This window comes from Miscanthus floridulus, chromosome 5, assembly GCF_019320115.1.
Source record: "Miscanthus floridulus cultivar M001 chromosome 5, ASM1932011v1, whole genome shotgun sequence".
In the NCBI taxonomy this organism is placed as follows: domain Eukaryota; kingdom Viridiplantae; phylum Streptophyta; class Magnoliopsida; order Poales; family Poaceae; genus Miscanthus; species Miscanthus floridulus.
In genome coordinates this window covers 20,386,031-20,412,038 of record NC_089584.1, presented here as the reverse complement: position 1 = coordinate 20,412,038, position 26,008 = coordinate 20,386,031, and the positions used below count along the sequence as shown (strand labels likewise).

At 47.5% G+C, this 26,008-nt stretch overlaps 1 protein-coding gene and 2 pseudogenes across 1 annotated transcript; 1 reads left to right on the top strand and 2 right to left on the bottom strand.

Annotated features, from left to right (window-relative positions):
• Nucleotides 1-1,950: 1,950 nt before the first annotated feature.
• LOC136451713 (transcription factor bHLH25-like) lies at nt 1,951-3,110 on the bottom strand (annotated as a pseudogene).
• A 3,216-nt stretch (nt 3,111-6,326) lies between these two features.
• Nucleotides 6,327-10,121, top strand: LOC136454362 (factor of DNA methylation 1-like). The gene is made up of 10 exons (XM_066454808.1): nt 6,327-6,380; nt 6,465-6,647; nt 6,788-6,827; nt 6,880-7,004; nt 7,155-7,449; nt 8,116-8,219; nt 8,780-8,869; nt 8,956-9,243; nt 9,386-9,601; nt 9,725-10,121. Exons 1-10 carry the CDS (start codon nt 6,327-6,329, stop codon nt 9,950-9,952), a joined length of 1,623 nt encoding a protein of 540 aa, XP_066310905.1. The 3' UTR covers nt 9,953-10,121.
• A 778-nt stretch (nt 10,122-10,899) lies between these two features.
• LOC136451712 (multicopper oxidase LPR1 homolog 4-like) lies at nt 10,900-13,068 on the bottom strand (annotated as a pseudogene).
• Nucleotides 13,069-26,008: the final 12,940 nt, after the last annotated feature.

Here is a 26,008-nt window from a genome sequence, read left to right as displayed (position 1 = left end):
ACTATATCTTGAGATTACTTGAGCTATAAATGTAATGAATGTAGTTTTCTGCTAAATTATACACCAACCATGGTCTTACATTTTTGCTAAAGTAGGAATTGATCTTGTTGCTGATTGGTTGTATGGTGGTTGACTACCTTTATTGTGGAATGCTACGAAATTAATTCAAGCGTTGTTCAAGCAGGGACGGAGGGAAGGGTGGGGGGCCAAACACCCCCCCACCTCCCTAGTGCCCCACTATATAACCCCTTAATTAGCTAATAAAAATTACTAATTGGTGTTGTATTTATTTATCATCTCTTCTTTGTGTTAGTCTTTATTAACATTAGTGTTGCAATTAGCTAGTTATGACATTAATTATTAGTGCTTTATCTTTCCCCTCTCTTTTATTCTAGTTATTACAATGATTTTTTCTATGAATTATATTAGTTGGGTAGATATTAAAGACATAGGGCTATTTAATTTTTTTTTCCTTTTGCTATAATTTTCAGTATCATTTTAGACTTCTAACTTTCTTTTGTATCACGAAACAAATATTGATTTGGTTATTATTTATACTCTTGCTAGCTCAATATACTTATATGTGTATGTACGCGCGCATATTTTACCATATGTGGTTATCATTGATATACCAAAACGGACCCCCTATGGTCAAATCCTGGCTCCGTCCCTGTGTTCAAGCATATAACCTAAACAACACCACACAACTAATCAACAAATTGAGTTAATTCCTTTGTTTAGAGGCCCTATTTGGTGGAGCTTGGGTCGACTCCAGCTCCTCTGTGCACCGTAGCAAAGAGTTATTTTTATTTCTTCTCTCAAAATGAACTAGGAGCGGGTGGAATCACTATTTTTTTATTTCACCGGCTCTGAGTTCTCCGTACTCTGTACCAAGGAGCTAGAGTCATAAAATTTCGGTGCCCGTAGCAACATGAGGGCACCCAACTAGTAAAACAGGTTGATTTTCCACGTATTGCTGCGGGAATTTAAGGCATAGTTGCAGAAAAATGAGCACATATTTAAGCTGTATTTATAAGTTGAATTCACTTGTAGAAAAGACTAACGTGATTTAAGTTGTAGAAAAATATTCCTTGTAGCAAATATATTGCTCTAGGTAAATTCAGAAAGCTACCTGTCTTAGTTATGCTCCTGCTTGAAAATACATTTCAACTTTCCACCTATGTTATATAGGCACTCTTTGGCACAACTCAGAGTGAAGCTATTTTGTCATGAGCTGGTTTCTCTGTAAAGCTATTTTGAAAAATTATTTGGCAAAATAGCTTCAAATGGTAAACCAAAAGAATAAAATTACTATAATACCATTAGCTTTTCTTTTCCTTTTTTTCTCTCGTCTTCTTCCTACTCATTTTCTTCACGACGCAAGGAATAGGCGGCGCCCCGCGTCCCAAGTGGAGTCGCCTCTCCCGGCCGCCCGCGCCTCCAGAGGCGACACCCCTCTCGGCATGGCTCGTGCCCCCAACGACGGCGCCCTTCCCGGCGGCCTGTGCCTCCCACGGCGGCGCCTCTACAGGCGGCCCCCCCCCCCCCCCCCCCCCCCCCCCACCCCACGATGGCGCACCTCCCGACAACTCGTGCCCGGGCAACACTGTGCCTGCGCCCCCTCCCCCCGTAGCCTCGTCTCAGCGGCCACGCTAGCAGAGGCCTAGTGGCTGCGCCAACAGCTTCCATGGTGGCTGCGCCCACAGTGCCCCGCCATGCGGCATCAAGCCCACGCGGGGGCAAACGTGACTACGTCATGTGGTGGGGCCTAGTGGCTGAGACTTTGGCATTTCACCCATCATCAGAAACGGGTTTCGCAGATTTACCATCCCTCAAAGTGGTTTCGCAATTTTGCCATTATGAAACGGATACAACCCGCTGGAATACACTTTGGGTAGTTTGAAGACGTCTCCTTCCATTCCTACCCCTGGCGTACAGAAGAAGAAAGTATCATGCATGTCAGTCAGACAAATAGTGGTTGATCGAGCTGACTCACCATGGCCATGATGGTGATGTCGAGGGAGGAGGTGGTGAAGGGGAGCACATTGGTGTTCATGATGGAGAGGCCGAGGCGCTCGATCTCGGAGAGGGCAGCGATGAGCACCCCCTTGCGGTTCTCGTAGTGGATCCTGACGAGCACCGTGCGGTCAGACACCCGAGCCTCGATCTCCGGCAGCGTGCCGGAAGCATCGGTGCCCACGAAGTTCTCGTCGCAGGAGGGGCCCTCGTTGTCGTCGGCGGACAGCTGGGACTTCTTGACCAGCACCGCCGCCTCGACTGGGCGCCGCCGGGCCTCATCCTCCAACCCCTTCACTTGGTCCTGTAGCTGTTTCACGTACTTGATCGCGTCGCCGAGCACCGATGCCTTGTCCATCTGCGAGCGAGAGCAGTCAAATCAGTTAGTTGACTGGACCTGCCTGGCTAGCTGGCTAGTCGCACGCTCTCGGCGCCTTTGCGGCATGTCTCCATGGATTTAGTTTGGGCGTTCGTGCCTATCTGTTCCTACCTTCTTGAGGCCAGTGACGATCTTGGAGAGGGCGATGAAGCGCTGGCTGAGCTTCTCGCGACGCTTCCGCTCGGCCAAGATGTGGTCCTGGTTCTGCGACGCCGGGCGTGTGGCTGCAGTGGCTGACGCCTTATTGGCAGCCTCGGCGACCGCGGCCATGTCGTCGTAGGAACGCTTGGCTGGGTGCGGCTGCTGGAACGGCAGCGCGGCGGCGGCGGCGTCATCACCTCCTGCTTCGGCGCCTTCGCGGCGCCGAAGTACGTGGCGTTAGGCGCGTGGTGCATCGGCTCCGCCTTGGCGAATGCAGCCGCGGCAGCGGCATGACCGCCGAAAGAGAGGATGGTCGGCGAGGAGGAGTCCGTGGGGGAGCCCTGCTCCGTGATGCACGAGTCCCAGCTGGTGTTGACCTTGGCGGCCTTGCGCGGGCGCTGCGGGTGCTCGGCCGCCGCGGGCTGCTGCTGCTACAGCATCGGCATCGTCGACTGCGCCGCCGCCACGGCGTGGTCCACCTCCCCTGCCCGAACGCCACTGCGATCTGCTGCTCCGTGTACTGCTCCAGCAGCGTGTCCGACTGCCACTGGTGGAAGAAGCTCGGCTCGTCCATCACCTGTGCGCGCAAGCCAATAAAGCATCAGTATCTGATCTATTCAAATGAAAGTAACAGCAGCCAGGGGCAGAAATGGAAGGAGGCGTCTTCAAACTACCCAAAATGTATTCCAGCGGGTTGCATTCATTTCATAATGGCAAAATTGCGAAATTATTTTGAGGGATGGTAAAACTGCGAAACCCGTTTCTGACGATGGGTGAAATGCCAAAGTCTCGGCCTAGTGGTGTCAGATGAAGCTTGAATAGGCTACTTTTTTCAGCTTTCTTTCACCCCATATCCTTGTAAGAGAAAAAAAGAGCTTCACCCATAAAATTGTTTTGAAAAAGATTGTATGACAAAAAAAAAAAAAACAGTTCATAATAGCTCGTGAGGCTATTGAGAGAGCTGGGCCAAACATGGCCATCGTTTTGATGCTCGTGCTAAGTCAACGAAGAATTATTAATTTATACATTGTCAAGAAAAAATACAAAAAACAAAAGAAAAATCTAATCTTTAACCCTCTTTCTCCTTAATCATTAGTTACTTGATCTCAAGCCCAAACATACGGGGAGTACACCCGTCACCAGGGTAACTTCTGGTCTGCATATATATAGACTGAAATGAAAACATATTTATAATGCAATACGAGAGCTTCGTGTCTGAACCATTGTATTGTCCATATTGAACTCGAAATTTCACGATGAACCAATGTGTCGTCCATGTCCAACTTGAAATTTCAGAAAGGTTAACTGTGGTGCCTGATAGGTAGAGTATGAACATAAATAGCTCGAGTACGTAAATCACAACATGAAAGGAAATTTGCCACTTTTAAGCATGAGATCTAGGAAGAAGACTTCAAGAGAATGGGAAGAAAACACAAATCAGAGGATAGTGTCTCTGCTCAGCGTCGGGAGTGCAGTATGGTGGCGAATGATGGTGTGGCATTCCATTCCAGAATATTATTATTTATTAGCGAGGGAACGGAACGTTTGAGTAGATGAAGTTGTGATTCCTTCCGTCGCCTGCTCGCCTGCGGCTCCGCCCACACTAGGCTAGACTACACAAAAAGGCTAGGGGGGCAGCAGGCAGCAGGCAGCACAAAACCCTCTTCCCCGTGGGGTGCCTACGCAGCTACGCTACGCAAAAGCAAGGGGACAGGTGCGCAGCAGCACAAAACCCCTTCCTCGAGCGCCCCGGCTTCCACCGGCCGCCGGCGCCGGCGCCGCTCGCCGGAGGTAACCCCGTCGGCCCGCCCCTTCCTCCACGTCCTCCTCCTATTCCCTCTCTCACCTGCGTCCGTGAAGGGCCTGCGTCATTTCACTGCGTGGTTGGGACGAAAACCCCCGTACGCTCCAGGTCGCCCAGGCGGGGTCCGTGGGAGTGGATCGCTGGGGAATGCGGGTTTTCTTGTTGCTCTACGCGGTAATCGGCGGCGTGCGGAAGGGATTTCGCTGGTGAATTTCGGCTTCGACCGATCTATTCAGGGGATTGGAAATCTCGTGGGGTTTCGATTGGGTGGGGACGCGTTGGGATTTCGCCTAGCACCTTGCATCCGTTCACTTTGGAAAGCACGGGAGTCACACCTTTGATTTGGTTATGCTCGTGGTCTGAGTTCTGATGTCTCTGTTGGCACTTTTGTTTATTCTTTTGAGCCTAAAGACTGCATCTCTTGCATTTGTGTGCCTAGCATTTGATTCTATTATACATGTGTTTTCAGATTACAGTTGGATATGGTTAGCGATAACCGATAAGGGATCCGGGTAAAATTCAGTGAAATTGTAGTTTGCTTTGTGTCCTCTACTCTTATATAACAGGGAGGGAATGATTCCCTCTAGTTTGTAGTTTCATACAAAAAAACAGATAAACAATCTACATGTGTCTGTAGATAGGTAATTCCAGAAAAACAACCAAAGCCTCATAGCAAGTGATAAGACTATCACTGAACCAGTAGCTATCTAGGGTAAAATGTAGAGAAATTGTAGTGTTTGCTTTGTGTCCTCCACTCTTATATAACAGGAAGGGAATGATTCCCTCTAGTTTCATACAAAGAAACTGATAAACAATCTACATGTGTCTATAGATAGGTACTTCCAGGAAAAGCAACCAAAGCCTCAGAGCAAGTGATAAGACTGTCACTCAACCATACTACTAGTAGCTATCTAGAAATTGGCAGTGTCTTCGAAGTTCCACCCAGCACCATACTATGGCCCTGTTTGGATACTCTAGCACAGCTAGAGGTTAGAGTTAGTTTCTAGCTCAGGACTAGCCCTGAACTAACTCTAGCTTAAGAGATGTTTGGATACAAGGGTTAAAATGATAATAAATATGCTTTCCAAATCATTGGTGCGGGTGAAAGTAGAGAGAAAACAGTGGACCCCACCTCAAATAGCCCCAACTAGCCCAAATAATCACCTCTTTGGGGGGATAGTTTTTTAGGGTGGGCTAGTTGCAAATAACCCACTCTAGCCCTCCTGTTTGGCTACTTTAGAGCTAGTTGAGCTCCAACTAGCCCAAACTAGCTCTAACCCATAGATCCAAACAGGGCCTATAAACAATAACCTTTCTATTCTAGGCCGTCTGAAAACAAAGATTAACTTCACCATCTTCACCATACCGGCAACAAGAAATCAGAATCTTGTCAATTGCCGTATATCTGCTGCAGATTGATGTTCATCCAAAAACGTTTCATGTTTGTGAAATACTTCTCATGTGTTAGTCCAAAAGCAAGCAGAATAAAAGATACCACTAGATTCAGCCATCTATTTTTCTCAATGGATTTCAAACTCACCATATAGCCTAAAGGAGCATCAATGCCTCCAAATGTTGATAATTTAATCTTGCAACATGGATACCTTTCTGTGGTGTATCTTCCTTGTGTAAAAGCCGGCTGATTTGTCATTTGCTACTTTATTAAACACCTTTAGCAACGAACTTGCTATTGCTTCGGTGATAATTCCATCTATACCTGTTCAATGACCAAATGGGTCTAAATTTCTGTATGGACTTACCATCCTTAACCTTGGGCAATGTATGACCTTGCCATCATTAATTTTGGGCAATAGATTGATAGCACCATTTTATTTTGTTCCACTCCATTCAGTGATGATGCTAGTGATGAGATGCTGGTTGCTATTGTAATTTCCATGCAGCGTGCTATTCGTACAACTTATGCCAGACTTTTTTTGTGGTTGAGCGCAGAACAAAATTAAAAGTAAGCATCTTATGATGGCAACAATGGAGCAACAGAATGCCGACGAGAACATGCTTAAGCTTGTTGAAGAACTCCAGGTTTATTTCAAGGTCAAATATGTATTGTTTCATGTTATTTCTTGAGAAACTAATATCTGAGAGTGTCACTGCGTGGAAATGCAGAGGGAGAAACAAGCTGCTCCTGGCAAGATTCTCAGGTTACGACAAGAATTGGATGAACTCGCTGAGGAGCTGAAACAAAAGGTAGATGAACTGGAAGCAATGGAGTTTCTGAACCAAACCCTGATTATCAAGGAAAGGAAGAGCAACGATGAGTTACAAGACGCTCGGAAGGAGTTGATAGATGTAAGCTACCACATTGATTGACCAGCTATCGAATATTATGCTCTTGTGCTTTCTCAAATCAATGATGGCACCTAGGTATCCTTTGCTTTGGCATCATATCTCATGCACATTCTCTTTCTGGTTTGCTGCATGCTTTGCAGGGCCTTGAGGAGCTTGCTGTTGTTGGCCGAGCTAATATAGGTATGAAGAGAATGGGTGAGCTTGATCTCAAAGCATTCGGAATCGTTTGCAGGAAAAAGGTTATCAAAAGAGGATGCGGAAGTCACTGCTGCTCTCCTTTGTTCAAAGTGGGAAGAAGAAATTAGAAACCCAAGCTGGTACCCTTTTAAGATCAAAGTGGTGGATGGGAAAGAAATGGTATGGCCCTTGATCTCTTGCAGTTGCTATCTTCTTCTCTAGTTCTATCTGTTTATAATGTTGGGTCATCAGTTTCACACTAGTGGGCTTGCAATATTGCAAGTGGTTACTTGACACATGGTAACATCTGGTGGGTATTCTCTGGCTCAGCAAATTCTTAAAGAGGACGATGAGATGCTGCGGGAGCTGAAAGAAGAGTATGGTGAAGAAATTTATGGGTTGGTAAAAAAGGCACTGTTTGAGATCAATGAGTACAATCCTAGTGGCCGTAATCCTGTACCAAAGCTATGGAACTACAAGGAGGCCCTAAATGCAACACTGAAGGAAGCCGTACAGCACATCATGAAGCAGTGGAAGACTCACAAGATGCAGGAACTTCGCTTAAGATCCAAGGAGCATAGCTTTGCAAAGGGATTACGACAAAAGGAATCTTCAGCAAGAGAAGGTAAAGGTGTGATGGTTTATTGCTAGTCTGTTGCTTCCTTGTGTTAAGAATTTGGAATTTTGTAGGGAGTGCATAACAACATTCCTTTTGTAGGGAATGCATAACAACATCCTTTTGTGTACCTAGCATTTGATTCTATTAGTACATCTCTTACATAATGTTTTCATATTATAGTTGAATTTGGTTAGTGATAAGGGATTTGGGTAAAATGTAGGGAAGTTTTTGAGTTTGTTTTGTGTCCTCTACTCCTCTTGTATAACAGGAAGGGAATGATTCCCTCTAGTTTGTAGTTTCATACAAAGAAACTGATAAACAATCGACATTTGTTTATAGATAGGTACTTCCAGAAAAACAACCATAGCCTCATAGCAAGTGATAAGACTATCACTCAACCAGTAGCTATCTAGGGTAAAATGCAGGGAAAAAGTAGAGTTTGCAACTTTGCATTGTGTCCTACTCCTCTTATATAACAGGAGGGGAATCATTCACACTAGTTTCATACAAATAAACTGATAAACAATCTACATGTGTCTATGGATAGGTACTTCCAGTTAAACAACCAAAGCCTCAGAGCAAGTGATAAGACTATCACTCAACCATACTACTAGTCTGTCTTTTGAAGTTCCATCTATCACCATACTATAAACATTGACCTTTCTATTTTAGGCCATCTGAAAATAAAGATCATGCTCACCATCTTTACTATACAAGGGCAGACCCAGTGCCGGAGGCTCCCACATGAGTGGGGTCTGGGGAAGGGAAAAACCGAGGCAAGCCTTCCCCCTGCAAATTGTCGTATATCTGCTACACATCGATGTTCATTCCAAAACTTTTCCTGTTTGTGAAATACTTCTCATGTGTTAGTCCAAAAGCAAGCAGAATAAAAGATACCACTAGATTCAGCAATTTATTTTTCTCAACAGATTTGGGACTCACCCTATAGTCTAAAGGATAGCACCAATGCCTACACATGTTGATTATTTAATCTTGCAACATTGATACCTTTCTGTGGTGTATCTTCCATGTATGAAAGCCGGCTGATTTGTCATTTTACTGGTGATAATTCCATTTATACCTGTCCAATGACATTCTATCTATACCTGTTCAATGACCAAATGGGTCTAAATTTCTATATGGCCTTACCATCCTTAACGTTGGGCACTGTGACCGTGCCATCATTAATTTTGGGCAGTAGATAGATAACAACATTTTATTTTGTTGGACTGCATTCAATGATGATGCTAGTGATGAGATGTTGGGTGCTATTGTAATTTCCCTGTAGTATGCTATTCATACAACTTATGCCAGACTTTTTTGTGACTGAGTGCAGAACAAAATTAAAACTAAGCATCTTATGATGGCAACAATGGAGCAACAGAAGGCCGACGAGAACATGCTTGATCTTGTTGAAGAACTAAAGGTCTGGTTCAAGGTCAAATCTGTATTGTTTCTTGTTATTTCTTGAGAAACTAATATCTATGAGTGTGTTACTGTGTGGAAATGCAGAGGGAGAAACAAGCTGCTCTAGGAAAGATTCTCAGGTTACAACAGCAATTGGATGCCAAACAGAAGCTTGAACTGGAAATTCAAGCGCTGGAAAGCAATATGAAAGTTATGAAGCATATGCCAGGTGAGCAGGATTCTGAGTCAAAGGAGAAGATGGATGAACTCGCTGTGTGGCTGCATGAAAAGGTCGATGAATTGGAAGATATTGATTGTCTGAACCAAACTCTGATTATCAAGCTACGGAAGAGCAACGATGAGTTGCAAGACGCTCGGAAGGAGCTGATAGATGTAAGCTACCACATTGATTGACCAGCTATCCAATATTATGCTCTGTTGTGCTGTCTCAAATCAATGATGGCACCTAGGTATCCTTTGCTTTGGCGTCATATGTCATGCACGTTCTCTTACTGGTTTGTTGAATGCTTTGCAGGGCTTTGAGGAGCTTCCTGTTGTTGGCCGAGCTAATATAGGTATAAAGAGAATGGGTGAGCTTGATCTCAAAGCATTCGGAATCGCTTGCAGGAAAAGGTTATCAAAAGAGGATGCGGAAGTCACTGCTGCTCTCCTTTGTTCAAAGTGGGGAGAAGAAATTAGAAACCCAAACTGGTACCCTTTTAAGGTTAAAGTGGTGGATGGGAAAGGAATGGTATGGCCCTTGATCACTGCTATCTGCCTGTTTATAATACTGAGTCATCAGTTTAGTGGGCTTGCAGTTTTGCAAGTGCTTACATGATACATGGTAACATCTAGTGGGTATTCTCTGGCTTAGGAAATTCTTAAAGAGGACGATGAGATGCTCCGGGAGCTGAAAGAAGAGCACGGTGAAGAAATTTATGGGTTGGTAACAAAGGCACTGGTTGAGATCAATGAGTACAGTCCTAGTGGCCGCAATCCTGTACCAGAGCTGTGGAACTACAAGGAGGGCCGTAAAGCAACACCAAAGGAAGCCGCCCAGCACATCATGGAGCAGTTGAAGACTCACAAGAGAAAGCGTTGAGCCAATTGGTTGGTGGGTTCTTCTGCCTGCGCTCTCCTGAGTTTGCCATATAAGCTTTTTTTATAGGCAAATTTGCCATATAAACTTGATACTAGTAGCATTGGATCGTCGCTTTTAATTAACTCCTAATGAAGAGTGGCAGACAGTGGTTGGCTAATATTATCATTAAGTTGTGTGGGGTTCAGTCTTGATTATTCTCCTGTCGTTGCATGCCGAAGGAGAAGCTTGCTGTTCTTGCATGATACAGATGTGAGCGCAATTCTTGGTTGATATTTAATCGTGCAGCACCATTGACCGGCTTTAACTTATGCCTGGCGACTCTGGGTATGGATTACTAAAACTTCGATGTGCCTAAAATGTGTTGCTGCTATAAATTATGATTTTGTCAAGTAGCATCTACGATTTTACAATACCGAGCATTATGATCTTGCTGTCTGACTCAATCCCTATGATTGTTCAAAAAGTGAGTCTAACTCAACTGGTTGGTGGGAGGTATGATCATCCATTCATCGAGTCCTCTTAAACTCGATTTTATGTCCTTATTTTCTTAGTAAAGAAAAAAAAACACCTAATTCCTCCTAGGTTAGTCTCATTCTTATTATACATTGATTGATTAAAATGTTTTGGACATTAATGTTTAACTTGTTACATATCAAATTAGCTTAATATTATTTAACTGGTATAATTATAAGTTGCCAGCAAACGAGAGTAGAAAACAGAAGAATTCACGTACTGTTGGATCAAAGAATGCTTGTACATATTATTTTACTTCTTATAATCAAATACGATAGACGATAATTCGCGTATATGGGCATGAAAGAAAACAGTATATGATCTAATGCTTACAAAAGAAATAGAATAAATTGAAATTTACATATAAAACAAACCAACATGCAATCGGAAATATAAATGATAATGAATATTTGCGTTCATGGTTCTTCCAATCCGGAATTATGAGTTCCTCTTCGGCAACTACTGCTCATCGATCATCATTAACTCGTTGGATCATGCGAATCTCTTCAAGGAAGCAGCTTAAGTGGCCTGATCATGGCATTGTCTTCGTGATCCAGGATCTGAACAAAACCACGACATCACATCAGCATCTTTGTGGATACATGAATGAATCAAGGGAACATTCATGTGACACTTACGTGGCAGTGGTAGACGTATCCTGGCTCCGCCGTGGCGTCGAAGGGGTAGGGCTGGTTGGTGTCCACCAGCTTGAACGCCACCACCACCGTGGTCACGAACCCCGGCGGCACCTTCACCACGTTCTTCCACGTCTTCTCGTGGTCCGGCACCGGCACCACCGGCCCGACCGCGTGCTGGTCGACGCCGCACTTGACGGCGTCGTTGAGCTGCGTCATGCAGTCGGTGAACGCCAGCAGGTCGACCAGCTGCTGCATCTTGACGGCCTGGAACATGCCCAAGTGGATGTGCAGAGGGTGGTTGTCGGCGGTGAGGTTGATCACGTGCCACAGCTCCGTCGTGCCCGACCTCGGCGTCTCCGTCACCGGGTCCTCCAGACGCAGCCCGTTGATGTAGAGGTGCGTCGACTGCCCGGACGGCGTCTGGTACTCGTACATCACGATGTACCTCGTCTCCGACGTCGGCCCCAGCGACGCCACGTTGGCGTACGGCACCTCGCGGTCCGGCACCGTCGAGTTGTCCGGCGGGTCGCGCGGTCCGTTCGGGGTGACCACGAACTTCATCACCTTACCGGTGAGCGGCCCCGGCGCCGTTCCGTTAGGGAACGGCTACGGCGCCGAGTTGAGCATCTCGACCTCGGCCGTCGGCGACACCGAGAAGTCGACGACGACGTCGAATATCTCGGCCGGGGAGATAAGGAGGCTGGACACGGTGACCGGCGCGGCGAGGTACGACGCGTCCGAGCCGACGACGTGGAAGGGCATGCCGTTGGAGAGCGAGACGTTGAAGTAGCGCGCGTTGCTGGCGTTGAGGATCCGGAAGCGGTACCGGCGGCGGTGGACGGCGAGGAACGGCCACGCCTTGCCGTTGACGGTGATAGCCTCACCGAAGTACTCGGGCTGCCACTGCGGGTGGACGGACGGCGCGACGCCCGTGGAGTTCATGTACAGCGAGCCGTCGACGTTGAAGCTGCGGTCCGCGGCGACGAGGTGGAGGTCGTCGTCGTCGCAGGGCAGGTCCATGGGGACGTCGATCTCCGGCTTCTCGATGACGTAGGCGCCGAGGAGGCCGGCGAGGAGGTTGGCGCGGGTGAGGCCGAGCGCGTGGTCGTGGTACCACAGGTTGCCCCGCGGCTGCACGTTGGGGTACCGGTACGTGGCCTGCGTCCACGCGGGCCCGGTCTCGCGGAACCCGGCGGTGAACCAGGCGAAGGCGCTGCCGTCGTCCTGCGGCGGGTGGGCGCTGCCATGGAGGTGCACGACGGTGGGCACGCCGCCGTTCTTGGGGATGGCGGTGGGCACGGTGGGGTCCCACACGGCAGGATGTGGCTGTCGGGGAGGTGGTTCTCCCACGTCACGGACAGCGGGACGTCGTGGCGCGCGACGATCGTGGGGCCCGGGAACGTGGCGGAGTCGGCGCATTGGCCGTACACGAACACCGGCGTCTCCGGCAGGTCGCGGTGGAATTTCTGCCGGCGTTGAGTGAAATTGCATTAGCAAGTCAACAACATTTATTGTGTCAAGTAGCAGTAGTTCTTTTTGTCGTCTATGTACGTACGTACCCATTTCTTCTCGAACATGCCGATGGTGAGGTTGACGGGCACGACGCGGCCCTGCTGGAAGCCGTAGCCGCGGATCTTGGCCATCTGCGGCAGCGGGTCCACGTACATCTGCAGCGACCCGGCCACCTGCTGTAGCAGCGCGGTCGTCACCGGCGGCGGCGGCACCTGCGCCGACACCACAGCAACTCCAGCAACAGAGACGAGCACCACGAGCGCAGCAGCTACGCGGTGCGGCATCCCCGCCATCTGCAGCCATGACATTGACATTGCAACCAAAATGTGTGAAGAACATCACTCGATTCCACGAGATACTAATCTGAATTTAATCCGCCACTTGAGAGGCGACTGGCCAATAAGCTGGAGTAGTTTACAACTAACCTTGCCGAACCAGCCGAAGGAGCTGAAGACTGGCATGCAGAGGGAGGCTATGGCGGACACACGACTGATCGTGATGACAACGTAGGGAAGGCATCTATTTATAGGAATAGGAGTGTATAAACATGCATGCAAGAGGGATACGAGCTGAGTGAGATGATGCTCAATTAGTTGGGGCTGGCAGGCCTGCCAACCCGACTTTGATTAGGGTGTACTGCTTCTACACACTCCATTTTAAACTCAAGTGCTTGCTTGCATCTGATTCATTTGGATCATCATTGGGGGGATTGGATGGGCTTATGTATGTTGCGTTGTCCAATAATACAGCAGATCATTTTCATCGATTTGATTGCTGTCCAGATGGCTGATTCAGATTGTTACCTAATTTGAACTTCCATTTGGCAGCACCCTGCTGAAACTGAAAGGGAAACCGGCCGGTAACTGTGAGGAGATCATCTATCTCACGAGAGGTGGCCGTTTAGTGTCAGTTTGCTGTAAACGTACGTACTACTACATGGAACAAGAAACAGCCTTTCGAGTAGGAGAGCATACGCATGAGCTAGTACTCTCATCACCCAATTAGCAGATCGATGAGCATGCATCTGATCAGAACAAGTACTCAGATATTGATCATCGAGTGACTAATAATCGAATAAGTTGGGCACGTTAGGTGGCCGACTTCCTAAATCAAGTAGTAGCACCTCCCCCTGATGACAGAGAATTACGCGGTATTAAAAGTCAATCTCCCAACTAATCTACACTGTGCAATATAAATTTCGTACTCAGTGCTGACTACAAGTTACTGTAAAATACAAGGCGCGCACATCGTACGTACTACATATGAGCATAACATATGAGCATAACAAGTTACTGTAAATTTCCGAGACAGTGATAAGTACCAATAAGGCCGCAGTTTTGGTTGACATTCTGCTGTCATTCCGATGTGGAATCGCCACCAAATCATTGCGGGATCGAGCTCAGAAATTAAAAATTCTTCACATCTCTCGTTAGCTGTCAAGCATGCACATATGCAGCCATGCAGGATGTGTAGCATGTAGTTTTGTACTACTTACGTACTACTTTATATACATACAGCAGAGGGCGATTGACGAATTCGCCTGCGTAAAGCAGCGTGCGTGCCTTGACGGATGAGGACCATCGATGAATGCAGATAGATACGTGCACGTATCTGCACCAACTAGTTGCCGACCCGGACGACCGCACAGATGCATACACAAAACTCTACTAAAGCCTATCTGGGGAACTTGACCCACGCTAGGAAAAAAGTCCATGGCTGGCAAAATATAGAAAGAAGTTCAATTTACCTCTCAACCATTGGGGTTGTCTGTTTTTTCTCCCTGATCTAGAAAATTATTTTTTTTAACCTCCCTCAACTTTTGAAAATCGTTCCACTACCGGAGGCGCCCTCTTTGCCGAGGGCCTAGGGCATTCGGCAAAGGCCCAAAAGCCCTCGGCAAAGGCTTTGCCGAGTGCCGCCCTCGGCAAAGAGCCCTCGGAAAAAAAATTAATGACAAAGAGGCTCTTTGCCGAGGGCCATTTGTCGGGCACTCGGCAAAGCCTTTTCCGAGTGCCAACGGCGGCACTCGGCAAAGAAAAGCAGCCGTCAACGGCGCTGCTCCGTTGACGGCGCCTAAGGCTGGACGAAAAACTCGAAGCTCGTTAGCTCGCTCGGCTCGTGGCTGGCTCAACTCGGCTCGGCTCGGCTCGTTATGATAATGAGCCGAGCCGAGCCAAGATTTTAGCTCGTTAGCTATAACGAGCCAACTCGAGCCAGCTCGCAAGCCGCTCGCGAGCTAAACGAGCCAAGCTTCCAGGAAAAAAAATATCAAAACTTGTATTAGTTTTTGTATTACTTCATGTCTTGCACTTTATAATTGATTGATAACTGGTCTAGACCCTATAAATTGGCTGGTAACTGGTCTAGATGTATTTCTTTTATATTATTATTATTCTCAAACTTTAGATAAATACAAATATTATATTTTGTGTATTTTTATATCTGGCTCGCGAGCTTAACGAGCCAGCTCGAGCTTTTAACGAGCCGAGCCGAGCTGGCTTTCTGGCTCATTAGGATAACGAGCCGAGCCGAGCTAGCTCGTTATCTTAACGAGCCATAACGAGCCGAGCCCAAATGAGCCGAGCTGGCTCGTTATCCAGCCTTAACGGCGCCTTTGAGTGCCGACAGTTAGGGCACTCGGCAAAGATATTTTTTTTTTCAAAAACTCTTTGTCGAGTGCCACGGCGACGCGCACTCGGCAAAGCCATTTTTAATTTTTTTTAAAAAGCTCTTTGCCGAGTGCCTCCCCAGCTTGGCACTCGGCAAAGATTTTTTGCTTTTTTAAAAAAAAATCATTGCCGAGTGCAATGTCCTGGCACTTGGCAAAGTTTTCCAGCTTTGCCGAGTGCCATGACCATTGCACTCGGCAAATCAACCGAAATTGCAATTTTTTTTGTTTTTTGCATTCCACTGACACAAACAGTTCAAATATATATCATATGTCACATATATATCACAAACATCACAATAATCACATATATATCACAACGAAACTATTTTCACACATTATATCACAACCACAACTCAAATAACAACATATCGCAACCACAAGTCAAATATCACAACCACAAGTCACAAATTCGCAACCACAGTCCATCAAGTCCAAGCACAAGTCACAACCACAAGTGAAGCTCAAGTCCAAGCACATGACGAAGCACAACTCCTCAAAAAAGCGGCCTATGACACGATGGTGAAGCAAAGGCTCCATCATTCGGTGACGCATGAGCGGGGTTATTCAAACCTGTCGACGGAAGCTGCAAAAAGGATAAGAGGTTGCATGTGTGAGATTCATCTAGTAAGTTTCTATGTGAAGCATTGGTGTATGTCATAGCTAGTGCAAGCATCTAGTAAATTTCTATGTCAAGCATCTAGTAAATTAAGAATGTCAAGCATGGTTGTATGTCATAGCTAGTGCAAGCATGTAGTAAGTTTCTATATCAAGCATCTAGTAAGTTTATATGTTAAGCATCTAGTAAGTTTGTATGTCAACCATGGTTGTATGTCAAGGAAGCATCTAGTAAGAGTGAACTTTCATACTTGAGTGGCTGTAGGAGTAGGCGGTGGAGGAGCTACCAACGGCAAAGGTACACCCCCTTACTGGACACTCCGCATGAAGGCCTCCATTTCTTGCATCCTCCTCTCCTGGGCCGCGAACGCTTCCCTCTAGGCCTGCAGCTGCGCGCTCTGAGCCTCGACCATGAGCTTCTGGGCCTACAGCTCGGCCTGCAATACAAACTTCAATGTTTCAATAATGCAAATGTAACTTAGGTGTGCAAAGATGAACGTACGACGAGTAAAACAGGACGTACCTCGAGAGCATCGACCCGCTGTAGTGACGGAGTAGGCCGTGGGCGTATAGGTTGGCTAGAGCTCGTGCTCCGTGCTTGGAGCACATCGAGAGAGGGAACAGTGGTGGAGTCGATGGCGCCGTCTGCAATCCACAGCCGCCCATGCTTCTTGCCTCCTCTTAGCCTCATGATGGTCTCTACATCAATGGGCTCAGTGCGCACATCGTAATCTTCCCCATGGACCTCCCTCACCTTTGAGGTGTACTCTTGGACCTTAGTGTGCACGGTCGGGTCGGAGTACACCTCGCGTGGGGCAGATGGGTCGAAGGAGACAGAGGAAGACGCCCTGCCCATGTGGGACATAGCCCACGCAGAGAACTCCGAGACCTCCACGCCCGGGTGTGCAGCCTCCTACGAGTAAGACGGTAAGATGGTGAGAAATAAGACAGAACTCAGCGTCAAATAAGATAAAAGAAATCACTTACATATGCTTGTTTGTAGGCGGGGAGGCTGCGGCTGCCTTGATGGTGAGTAGCACCTCGCCTCAGCAGACGCTGGTCCCGCTGCCTCGCGTGGTTCTTAGCGAAGTCGTTGGACAACCACCTGTCCACGATCATCTCCCAGCACACGGAGTGGGATCGGCACCACCTGGGAATCACCTACAAGTCATCGATTATTTGACATAGAAAAAGATAAAATTAAACCGACTTAATCTCAAAACGAATCATTATTAATGTTTTTCGTCTACCTCAAGGTACTAGACCCGGGACAGCTCCACCTGTCTTGCATCAGGCTTGCTGATGGACTGCTTCAACACCACGGCGTAGTAGTCTCTGTGGGCCTGCACGCGCGCCTTGTGGTGCATGTCGGTGACGTACTTCCTACAGGCGGCGACAGCCGCCTGATCCGCCTGGGCCTCAAGTCCTTCTTCTGGCTTGAAATACCTCTGCATACAAAACCGATGTATCCATTCATTATTTCAATAAAAGACTTGCCCAATGAAAATGTTGTGCGAGAGAGACTTACCCAAAACTCCACCAGTACCCGCTCCCTTGTTGCGGTACCTATCGTCAGGGGCCAACTGGTACCTGTCCCACGTGTAGGCCGGCTCCCGCACATCCTCGGACACGTTCACAAGGTCAGGGTACCATTTCCTGCACAAAACACCAAGGATGCTCGTGGGGGAGCGTGCAGGAGTACCCGACAAAACCAACCAGGCCTTGCACAAGTGATTAAGAAAATTTATCAGTTCCTCTTTTGATTTCCAACATTATCATATGAAGTAGTTGTGATAACATCTATAGTTACTTACCTCTTTGCCATAGGGCGAATCAGTGCCTGGTTGCGAGGTAGTGGAGGCTAAGGGAGGCTCGCGGGACCTCGCTGGTAGACAGTTGGGGTAGCGGAACTGTCGCCCTCGGCGGCCTCATCCTCGGCGGCCTCGTCCTCGGCCGCCTCATCCTCGGTCTGTCGGACGTCCTCATCCTCGACCTTGTCCTCGGGCGTGGCCGTCACATGCTCCTCCTCCATCACCTCATCTGAAAGTGGTGGGGAAGGAGTCCGTTGCCGCCTGCTGACCCTGGTCCTCCTCCTCTGACCTCCTGTGGACACTACCCCTAACCCCGACCCCTCGTCTGAAATGGGAGGGCGTGGTCTCTCGTAAAGGGAGGCCGTCTCACGTCGTGGACGGCTGCTCGCCATCACCTGCAATCACAAAGAATGAACAAGACTTATTAGTATATATATTAGAAATAGATTCAAAATAAATAAAGAAAACACAAACTAAAACAAACGTAGTATTTCATGTATTAGGAATAATCTTCATGATTAGGATCATAGGTGTCGTCATCACTGTCAAAATTGTCCAAATGGGCAACACTATCTGAAGGTTCTATGTTGTCTTCGTTGTCATTGCCTCCCCGCTGTTCTCCCGATGCACGTCCTGCAAGGGAGAGTGTGTATCCATTGAACAACAGGGGGTGATGCCGAAACACCATCTCGGACCGGAGCGGACCATGGAAACTAACCCATCTACGCATCCGCGGGCTGTCCAAAAAACGTGGACAATCCAAAACAGATACGATCGCAGATATACAAAGATCTGTATACCTCCAACCGTATCTCTTTCGGACGGGAGACACCTAACTAGGTTACGCGACCAAAGACCACATACGGATAGAGGGGTTATACCTAGGTGCCGGTGAGGTCAGGGTAGCGGGGCGGTGGGGAGTCGGTGCAGTGGCGAGTCGACGCGGTGCGGGAAGACCCACAGCGCCGACGAAGACGATCAGGGTCGCCAAGTCCCTCCCACAGGTCCTCCTGCAGAAAAGGGCAAAAATGGTTAGTGTCGACTCCAAATTTCGGCAGCACCTCCCCTACACAGGGAGGTTCCCAAAACCTACAAAAAACATGGCACAAAGGCCAACAACCACATATATACCAAACATGGGCACGAAGGCCAACAACCACCAATATATCAAGAGGAGCCATGTACTTTAGTTCTCTTTCCATGCAGATAAAAGTATTGAAGTAGTACAACAACAATTACTACTAACCCTACAACTACTACTAACACTACTACTAACAACTACTTAACTACTAACAGTACTAATACTAAGAACTACTTAACTATTAACAACTACTACTACTAACCACTACTACTATTTACTAACTACTACTACTACTAAGCCTACAACTAACACTACTAACTACTACTAACAACCACTACTACTTACTAACTACTACTATTTACTAACTACTACTACTACTAACCCTACAACTAACACTACTAACTACTACAACTAACACTACAACTAACACTACTAACTACTACTACTAACACTACAACTAACTACTACTAACACTACTAACTACTACTACTACTAACACTACAAGGGTAGGGCTCACCTTGGCGGCAAGAACGGCAAGAGGGAGGGCCAGCGACGACGGCGGGGATGACCACAGCAGCGCGAGGATCAACGGGTGGTCGGAACAATGCGAGGATCGATGGGCGGTCAGGTCGGCACCTTCCTTTTCTTCCTCCTCCCCTTCTCTTTCTTCCTCTTCCTCCTCCCCCTTCTCTTTCTTCTTCTTGCTCCTCTCCTTCTCCCTCTGCTGGCCAGCCGCAGGGCACGGTGGGGCCGGTGGAGCTTGGGGCCAGCGGGGGAGCTCGGGGCCGGTCAGGTCGCTGTCCCCAGGGAGCTCGGAGCCCAGGTGTTAGGTCGAGATGGCGGACTAGAGGGGAGTGAATAGTCATTTCTAAAATTAATCACGTCGGCTAACCGAAATAAGTGCGGAATTAAAACTATTGGTCTAGCCAAGACTACACCCCTCTATTTATGTTCTCTAGCACCTTCCAAAGATACTAATTAAGCAACAAAGGTGCCGGGCTAACTAGAGCTCACCTAACCAATTCTAGAAGCAATATCACACAAACCTATGTCACTAGTATTTCAAGCAATGAGGGAGCTCCTACACATGCTAGTAAGCAAAAGCACAAAGGCAACTAAGCTCACTAGCAATGCTCAATAACAAGGCAACCAATGCCAAATTAGAGAGCGTGAATACTTAGCTACACAAACTAAGCAAAGTGACTAACAAGGTTACACAAACCAAATTAGCCACGCAAGAGAGCTATTTCTATGCTACACAAGCAAGAAGGTAACTAGTAAGCTACACAAGCTAACTAATTACAAGAGCAACTACACAAGCATAATGTATATAAAAGTAATCACAAGCTTATGTAAGGGATTGCAAACCAACGGGAAGAACAAGGTTGACTCGGTGATTTTCTCCCAAGGTTCACGTGCTTGCCAACACGCTACGTCCCCGTTGTGTCGACCGCTCACTTGGTGGTTCGGCAGCTAATTGGCATCACCCGCCAAGCCCGCACGTCGGGCATCGTAAGAACCTACCCCAAAAGTGAGGGTAGCTCAATGACACGCTCAACTAGAGTTGCTCTTCACAGCTCCCACGGGGCGAGCACAATGCCCCCCACAAAGCTCTTCTCTGGAGCACCACGCAAACTTCTTGCGGGCTTCGACGGAGACCACCACCAAGACATCTAGGAGGTGGCAACCTCCAAGAGTAACAAGCACCACCGGCTTGCAACTCGATCACCTAGTGCCACTCGATGCAATCTCATAATGCAACGCACTAGAATCACACTCACTCGCAATCGATTTGTACTCTTGCAAGCACAAGTGAGTTAGAGGGCATCCAAGCACTCCTACACAAGCCACATAGGCGTGAGGGTGCTCAGCACCAGCCATGGCTGAAGGCCACTTCTATTTATAGCCTCAAGGGCTAAACTAGCTGTTACCCCTTCACTGGGCAACTGTCGGGTCGACCGGACGCTCTGGTCGTGTTGACCGGACGCTGAACCTTAGCGTCCGGTCACTCGATGATAGCCACATGTCACCTGCATTCAACGACATTCTTCCAATCTCAATGGTCATCTTCTGACCGAACGCAACAGCTTCAACTGACCGGACGCTGGACCCTCAGCGTCTAGTCGTTTACAGTAAGGTACCGACCTTGACTGGACGCATCCGGTTGCATGTGATCGGACGCAGCCCAGCATCCGGTCATACTCCAGCTCCTACGTCACCATGCATCAGCCTGACCGGACGCGCCCTGCCAGCGTCCGGTCACTTCCAATGCCAGCGTCCGGTCGAAGACCGACGCTGCATGCTCTCGGCCACCACTGACCGGACGTGGGACCCCAGCGTCCGGTCACCACATGACCAGTGTCCGATGCGCTCTGTGAGACCCTCTTTTTTCTGTGTAGGGCGCCGGTGGCACCGTCGGACTGTCCGCACTCTACAGGCGGACACTCCGCCGGTGGAGTTTCTTCACCAAGTTGATCCACATCAACTCTAACTCCATCTCCTTTATAAATGTGCCAACACCACCATGTGTATGTGTGTTAGCTTTTCACAATCATTTCCCAAAGGATGTTAGCCACTCCACTTGCCACGCCACTCGATCCTAGCGACGATGCAAAGTTAGATCACTCGAGTGGCACTAGATGACCGATATGCAAACAAGTTTGCCCCTCTTGATAGTACGGCCATCTATCCTAAACCTGGTCATAAACTTCTCTACACACCTATGACCGGTGAAATAAAATGCCCTAGGTTATACCTTTGCCTTGCGCATTCCATTCCATCTCCTCCAATGTTGATGCAACACATGCACCAACATGATCAACAATGATATGATCCACTTCATATCATCACGTGATCATATTGGTTCATCAATCTTGACTTTACTTGCTCTTCACCGTTGCCATCGTCCATCGGCGCCAAGTCTTGCTCAAGCTTCACCGCCACGCGGTCTATCACTCCAAAGCCTTTGACTTGCCCTTCACGCTTGCAACTAGTCCATCAAGCCAAGTCTTGTCTTGATCTTCTCCACCTTGATCACATGACTCAATGTCATGTCGCATGTGCATTTAAGCTCCTTCATCATCACATGTGTGAGCTTTGCAATATTTCTAAGCCATTTTCACCTTCATGGCATATGTTGCTCACACACATGTACCTATGGACTAATCACCTGTGTATCTCACATAAACACAATTAGTCCACCTAGGTTGTCACTCAATTAGCAAGACCAAACAAGGACCTTTCACCGGGGCGCCGGCGAGCTCGGGGCAGCGGCCGGGGACCTAGGGCGTGGGTCCACCGGGGCGCGGGCGCGAGGCCGCCGGGACAATTTTTAGTTTTTTTTACTTTATTTCCTTAATTAGTTTTGTTTCATTGAATTTTTCCGACTATTTCAAATTTGAACTGCATGTACATGAAATAATGGAATTTGGTCATTCAAAAAATGGTATTCATGATGTTTGGCGTATGTTGAGGCCGTATCCAGGAACTCGCATGAAATTACAAGCATCTTGTTGTCGTAACATGACGATGTACTTGCGGGAAAAGTGTATTTAAATTATATAAAATCCAAACGAAGTCCGAAAATCACGAAACTTGTCGAGGTGTCTTGTTATCGCATGTGGAGGCCGTGGTAAAAAAATTGAGAAAGCTTGGAGCAAGTTGTGACGTCGGATGCCTAAAAGCCAGACATCGCAACTTGATGCTCGTAATTTCATGTGGAGGCCGTGGAGATGTCTGGGTTGTATGCATCTGACGTCGCAACTTGCTCGAAACATTCTCATTTTTTACCACAGCCTACACATGCGATAACATGACACCTCGACAAGTTTCGTGATTTTCGGACTTCGTATGGACTTTATATAATTTTAAAACACTTTTCCGGCAAGTGGCTCGTCATGTTACGTGAAGAAGATGCACGAAATTTTATGCGAGTTCGTGGATAGAGACTCAACATACACCAAATACCATGAATAACATTTTTCAAAGCACTAGATTACAATATTCCATGCACTTGCAGTTCAAATTTGAATTATATATAAAAATTCAACATAATCAAATTAATCAACCAAATATAACAAAAAAAACTAGAAAAAGCACTAAATTTGAACATGAAGTTGTAAACAATGTAGGCGGGCCAACAAAAAATTTGGGGTCAAAAAAACAAAAAAAAATTGAAAATTTGCCGAGTGCCAGCTTGGCACTCGGCAAAGACTGTCTTTGCCGAGTGCTGGGCCAGGAGCACTCGGCAAAGAATTTTTTAAAAGAAAATTTTCAAAAACGGTTAAAAAGTCTTTGCCGAGGGCCTAACGGTGATGCCCTCGACAAAGATTGACGGCAGGGGATGAACGTCGTGTCAAGCGGTGTTGCCGAGGGCTTAGCCCTCGGCAAATAATTATTGTTGCCGTGTGCTTGTCTTTGCCGAGGGTCAGGCCCTCGGCAAAGACTCTTTGCCGAGTGCCCGAGCATTTTTTCCTCGGCAAATCCTCAGGCCCTCGACAAAGATACTCTGTCCGGTAGTGTTCGCTTTTGCACCTCAGCGGGTTTGATAGTGGTTTTGCTGACATGGCACCATGTAAGAGAAAGGTAAATCGGACTAAGTTGATAGTTCAAGGAGATAAATCGAACTAGAAACATTTTCAAAAAATATCTAGAAATTAATAAAAAATCAAAAAAATATTCAAATACATTTTTATATGGAAAAAGGTAATGCAATTAAAAATCATGAAATCTGGTTTGGTCTTGAAAATTCATAGAAATTTTATTTTGGCTCAAAATTATGAAACTTGTTTCGGATTTTTCTAAAATCATGCTGTATGTTGGGGTGGCTAGATTGAAATTGTTTGAATCTTGATGGACTCATTTTGGTGCTTATTTTCTAGTTGTATCTCTTGTGTCTATTATAATTAGTTGATCATCAGAACTACATTGAAACGCCAGTGAAGCATCGTCACGACCGAAGTGGGCACTGGTTTCCTACCCTACATAAATTTTCAAAGTATATGTATTAGCCTGCGTGGCTGCATGCACCCTGCCACACACATGTCATGCATGCATGCACCCTTTGAAGTTTTACAAACTATTAAATTTAATTAAGTTTTTGTGCAATGAATTATGGAGCATAATGTGACATGCAAATCTAGATGGTAGCATACGGGTCATGCTATTTGTACAGATAGGATCCAGGGACATGAACAAGATATTTGAAGTTAGGCACCATAACATAGAGCATGATTTTAGAAAAAAAAATATATAACTATTTTCATAATTTTACGAGCTAAAACTAATTTTCTAAGATTAAACCAAGTTTTGGGATATTTAATTATGTTTACACTAAAATTTGGTAAGCTTACCCTGGAGAGAAAAGAATTAGCCGATGATGTTAAAACATGAAAATCATATTTGCATTTCGGCCATAGGTTCAGTTAGGCTAAATCATCTACGATGTATTGCCGGAGGTAGACAAAGGTTATTTAATATTCCACATTCGGCAGGGAGACACCGTCCCATTTAAGGGCCTGTTTGGAATGCGGGATTTTTTTCCTCATTCCTGCGTTTTTCCTGTGAAATTAAACTGATTTCTGTGAAATTCCTGTGTGATTCCTGTGAAATTCCTGCGGTCCAAACAGGCCCTAATTAATCTACGGCAGGGAGACACCGTGCCGGTGGATCCAGCTTTCCTTCGCCCGATCTGTTGTCCTTGCACATAGAGTTGCCCACCGGTGGCCGGCGGTGGCTGCTCGCTTGGGCAAAGGTGGAGGGACGCGAGGCGGCGCCCGCTTGGGCGAAGGTGCAGGCGCGTGAGGCGGCGACTAGCAATGCAGTTCTGGCCCTGGTGCTGCTGGATCCGGTGTTCCCTCGCCTAGATCTGCCAGCCCTATGCCTAGAGATGCCCACTGGCGGTCGATCGGTGGCGTATGGTGGCGGCGCGGTGGTGTGGTGGTGGCTGCAGTGGTTGAAGATGGGCCGTCTAGATCTACAGCACTGCGAGTCATCGGTGTAGTGCGTGTAGAGGCGGCGGTGATGTGGCAGTTTGTCGACAATGCCGTGGTGGCGTGGTCGGCCCAGGCTTGGCTAGGTTGGCTCCAGCGGCACCATGGTGCCGCTTGCTGGCAGTGAACTGGCAATGGCATGCCCGTGGTGCCATGGTGGCGCAGCTGGTGTTGCTAGGCCAGGGTGGAGGTAGCAGATCCGCCGCCTCCGATGTTGGATCTGGCGGTCCCTAGGCTCAATCGACTCTGGTGGAGCTCGGCGGCGACGCGGAGTGGCTGGCTGGCTGGGCCTGTGTGCGTAAGCACGGAGCCTCGTGGACGTCGAGTGCCGCATGGAGGAAGCAAGAACGGCGAGGAGGCGGAAGCAGCATAGGAATACGAGCTGGTGGTGGTCAAGTCATGGATTTCAGGTGCAAGAGCCAACTACGGTGGAAGGCAGCCGAGGGCATTCGCACGGTGATTTGGGGCCTAACTTCTATGTGGCCATTGTTGGGCGACGATTTCGACCGTGTGCCATGAGTGTCCGCGAAGTTGGCGAGGAGGCCAGCACGGGAAGTTGGGCCAGTAGAAGTGCAATGTCTGATGATTTGTGTGGTGTCTGATGGCAGTTAGAGGCCCTGCTTGACTTTTCTACTATCTTGATGAAGCGGCTTGGTTACTAAGGGTGGTGGGCGGCTTGGGGATGACCAGAGGCGGTTGTTCGTGCTTTCGGCTTGGTAGCTTGCAGCGGACTGCAGTGGCTAGCCTTGCATGGCAAGGGTTAGTCCAGTGTGGGACAACGTCGACAGGCGGCGCAAGCAGAGGCGACGGCAGGATGGCTAATGGCTTGCAGCGGATCATGGTTAGCCCTGCATGGCAGCAGTTAGCTCGGTGTGGTACATTGTCGGTAAACGACGGTGCAGGCGGTGACGATGTTGTATCTTCATGTCGCTTTGTCGCCCTTTGTTGCTGTTGCATCGTGGTGGACAGTTGTGGTTTTTAGTGGTGTTGCTCGGCGCGTCAACCCAACCGGCCATTGTCGATAGTTGAGTTAGTTGCTTCTGTTGTTTTTTCTTTTTAATATAGTCGGCAGCTCTTCTTCCTGATTCGTTTCAAAAATATTGTATCCAATAACCAGAATACTCTATATACCCTCATCAGTCTGTCATGAATCTGGCTGTATCCCGATCTTGTTTTCTCAACCCCATGTGGCCTAGTAAAGCATGAGCATGATTTTTATTTTTTA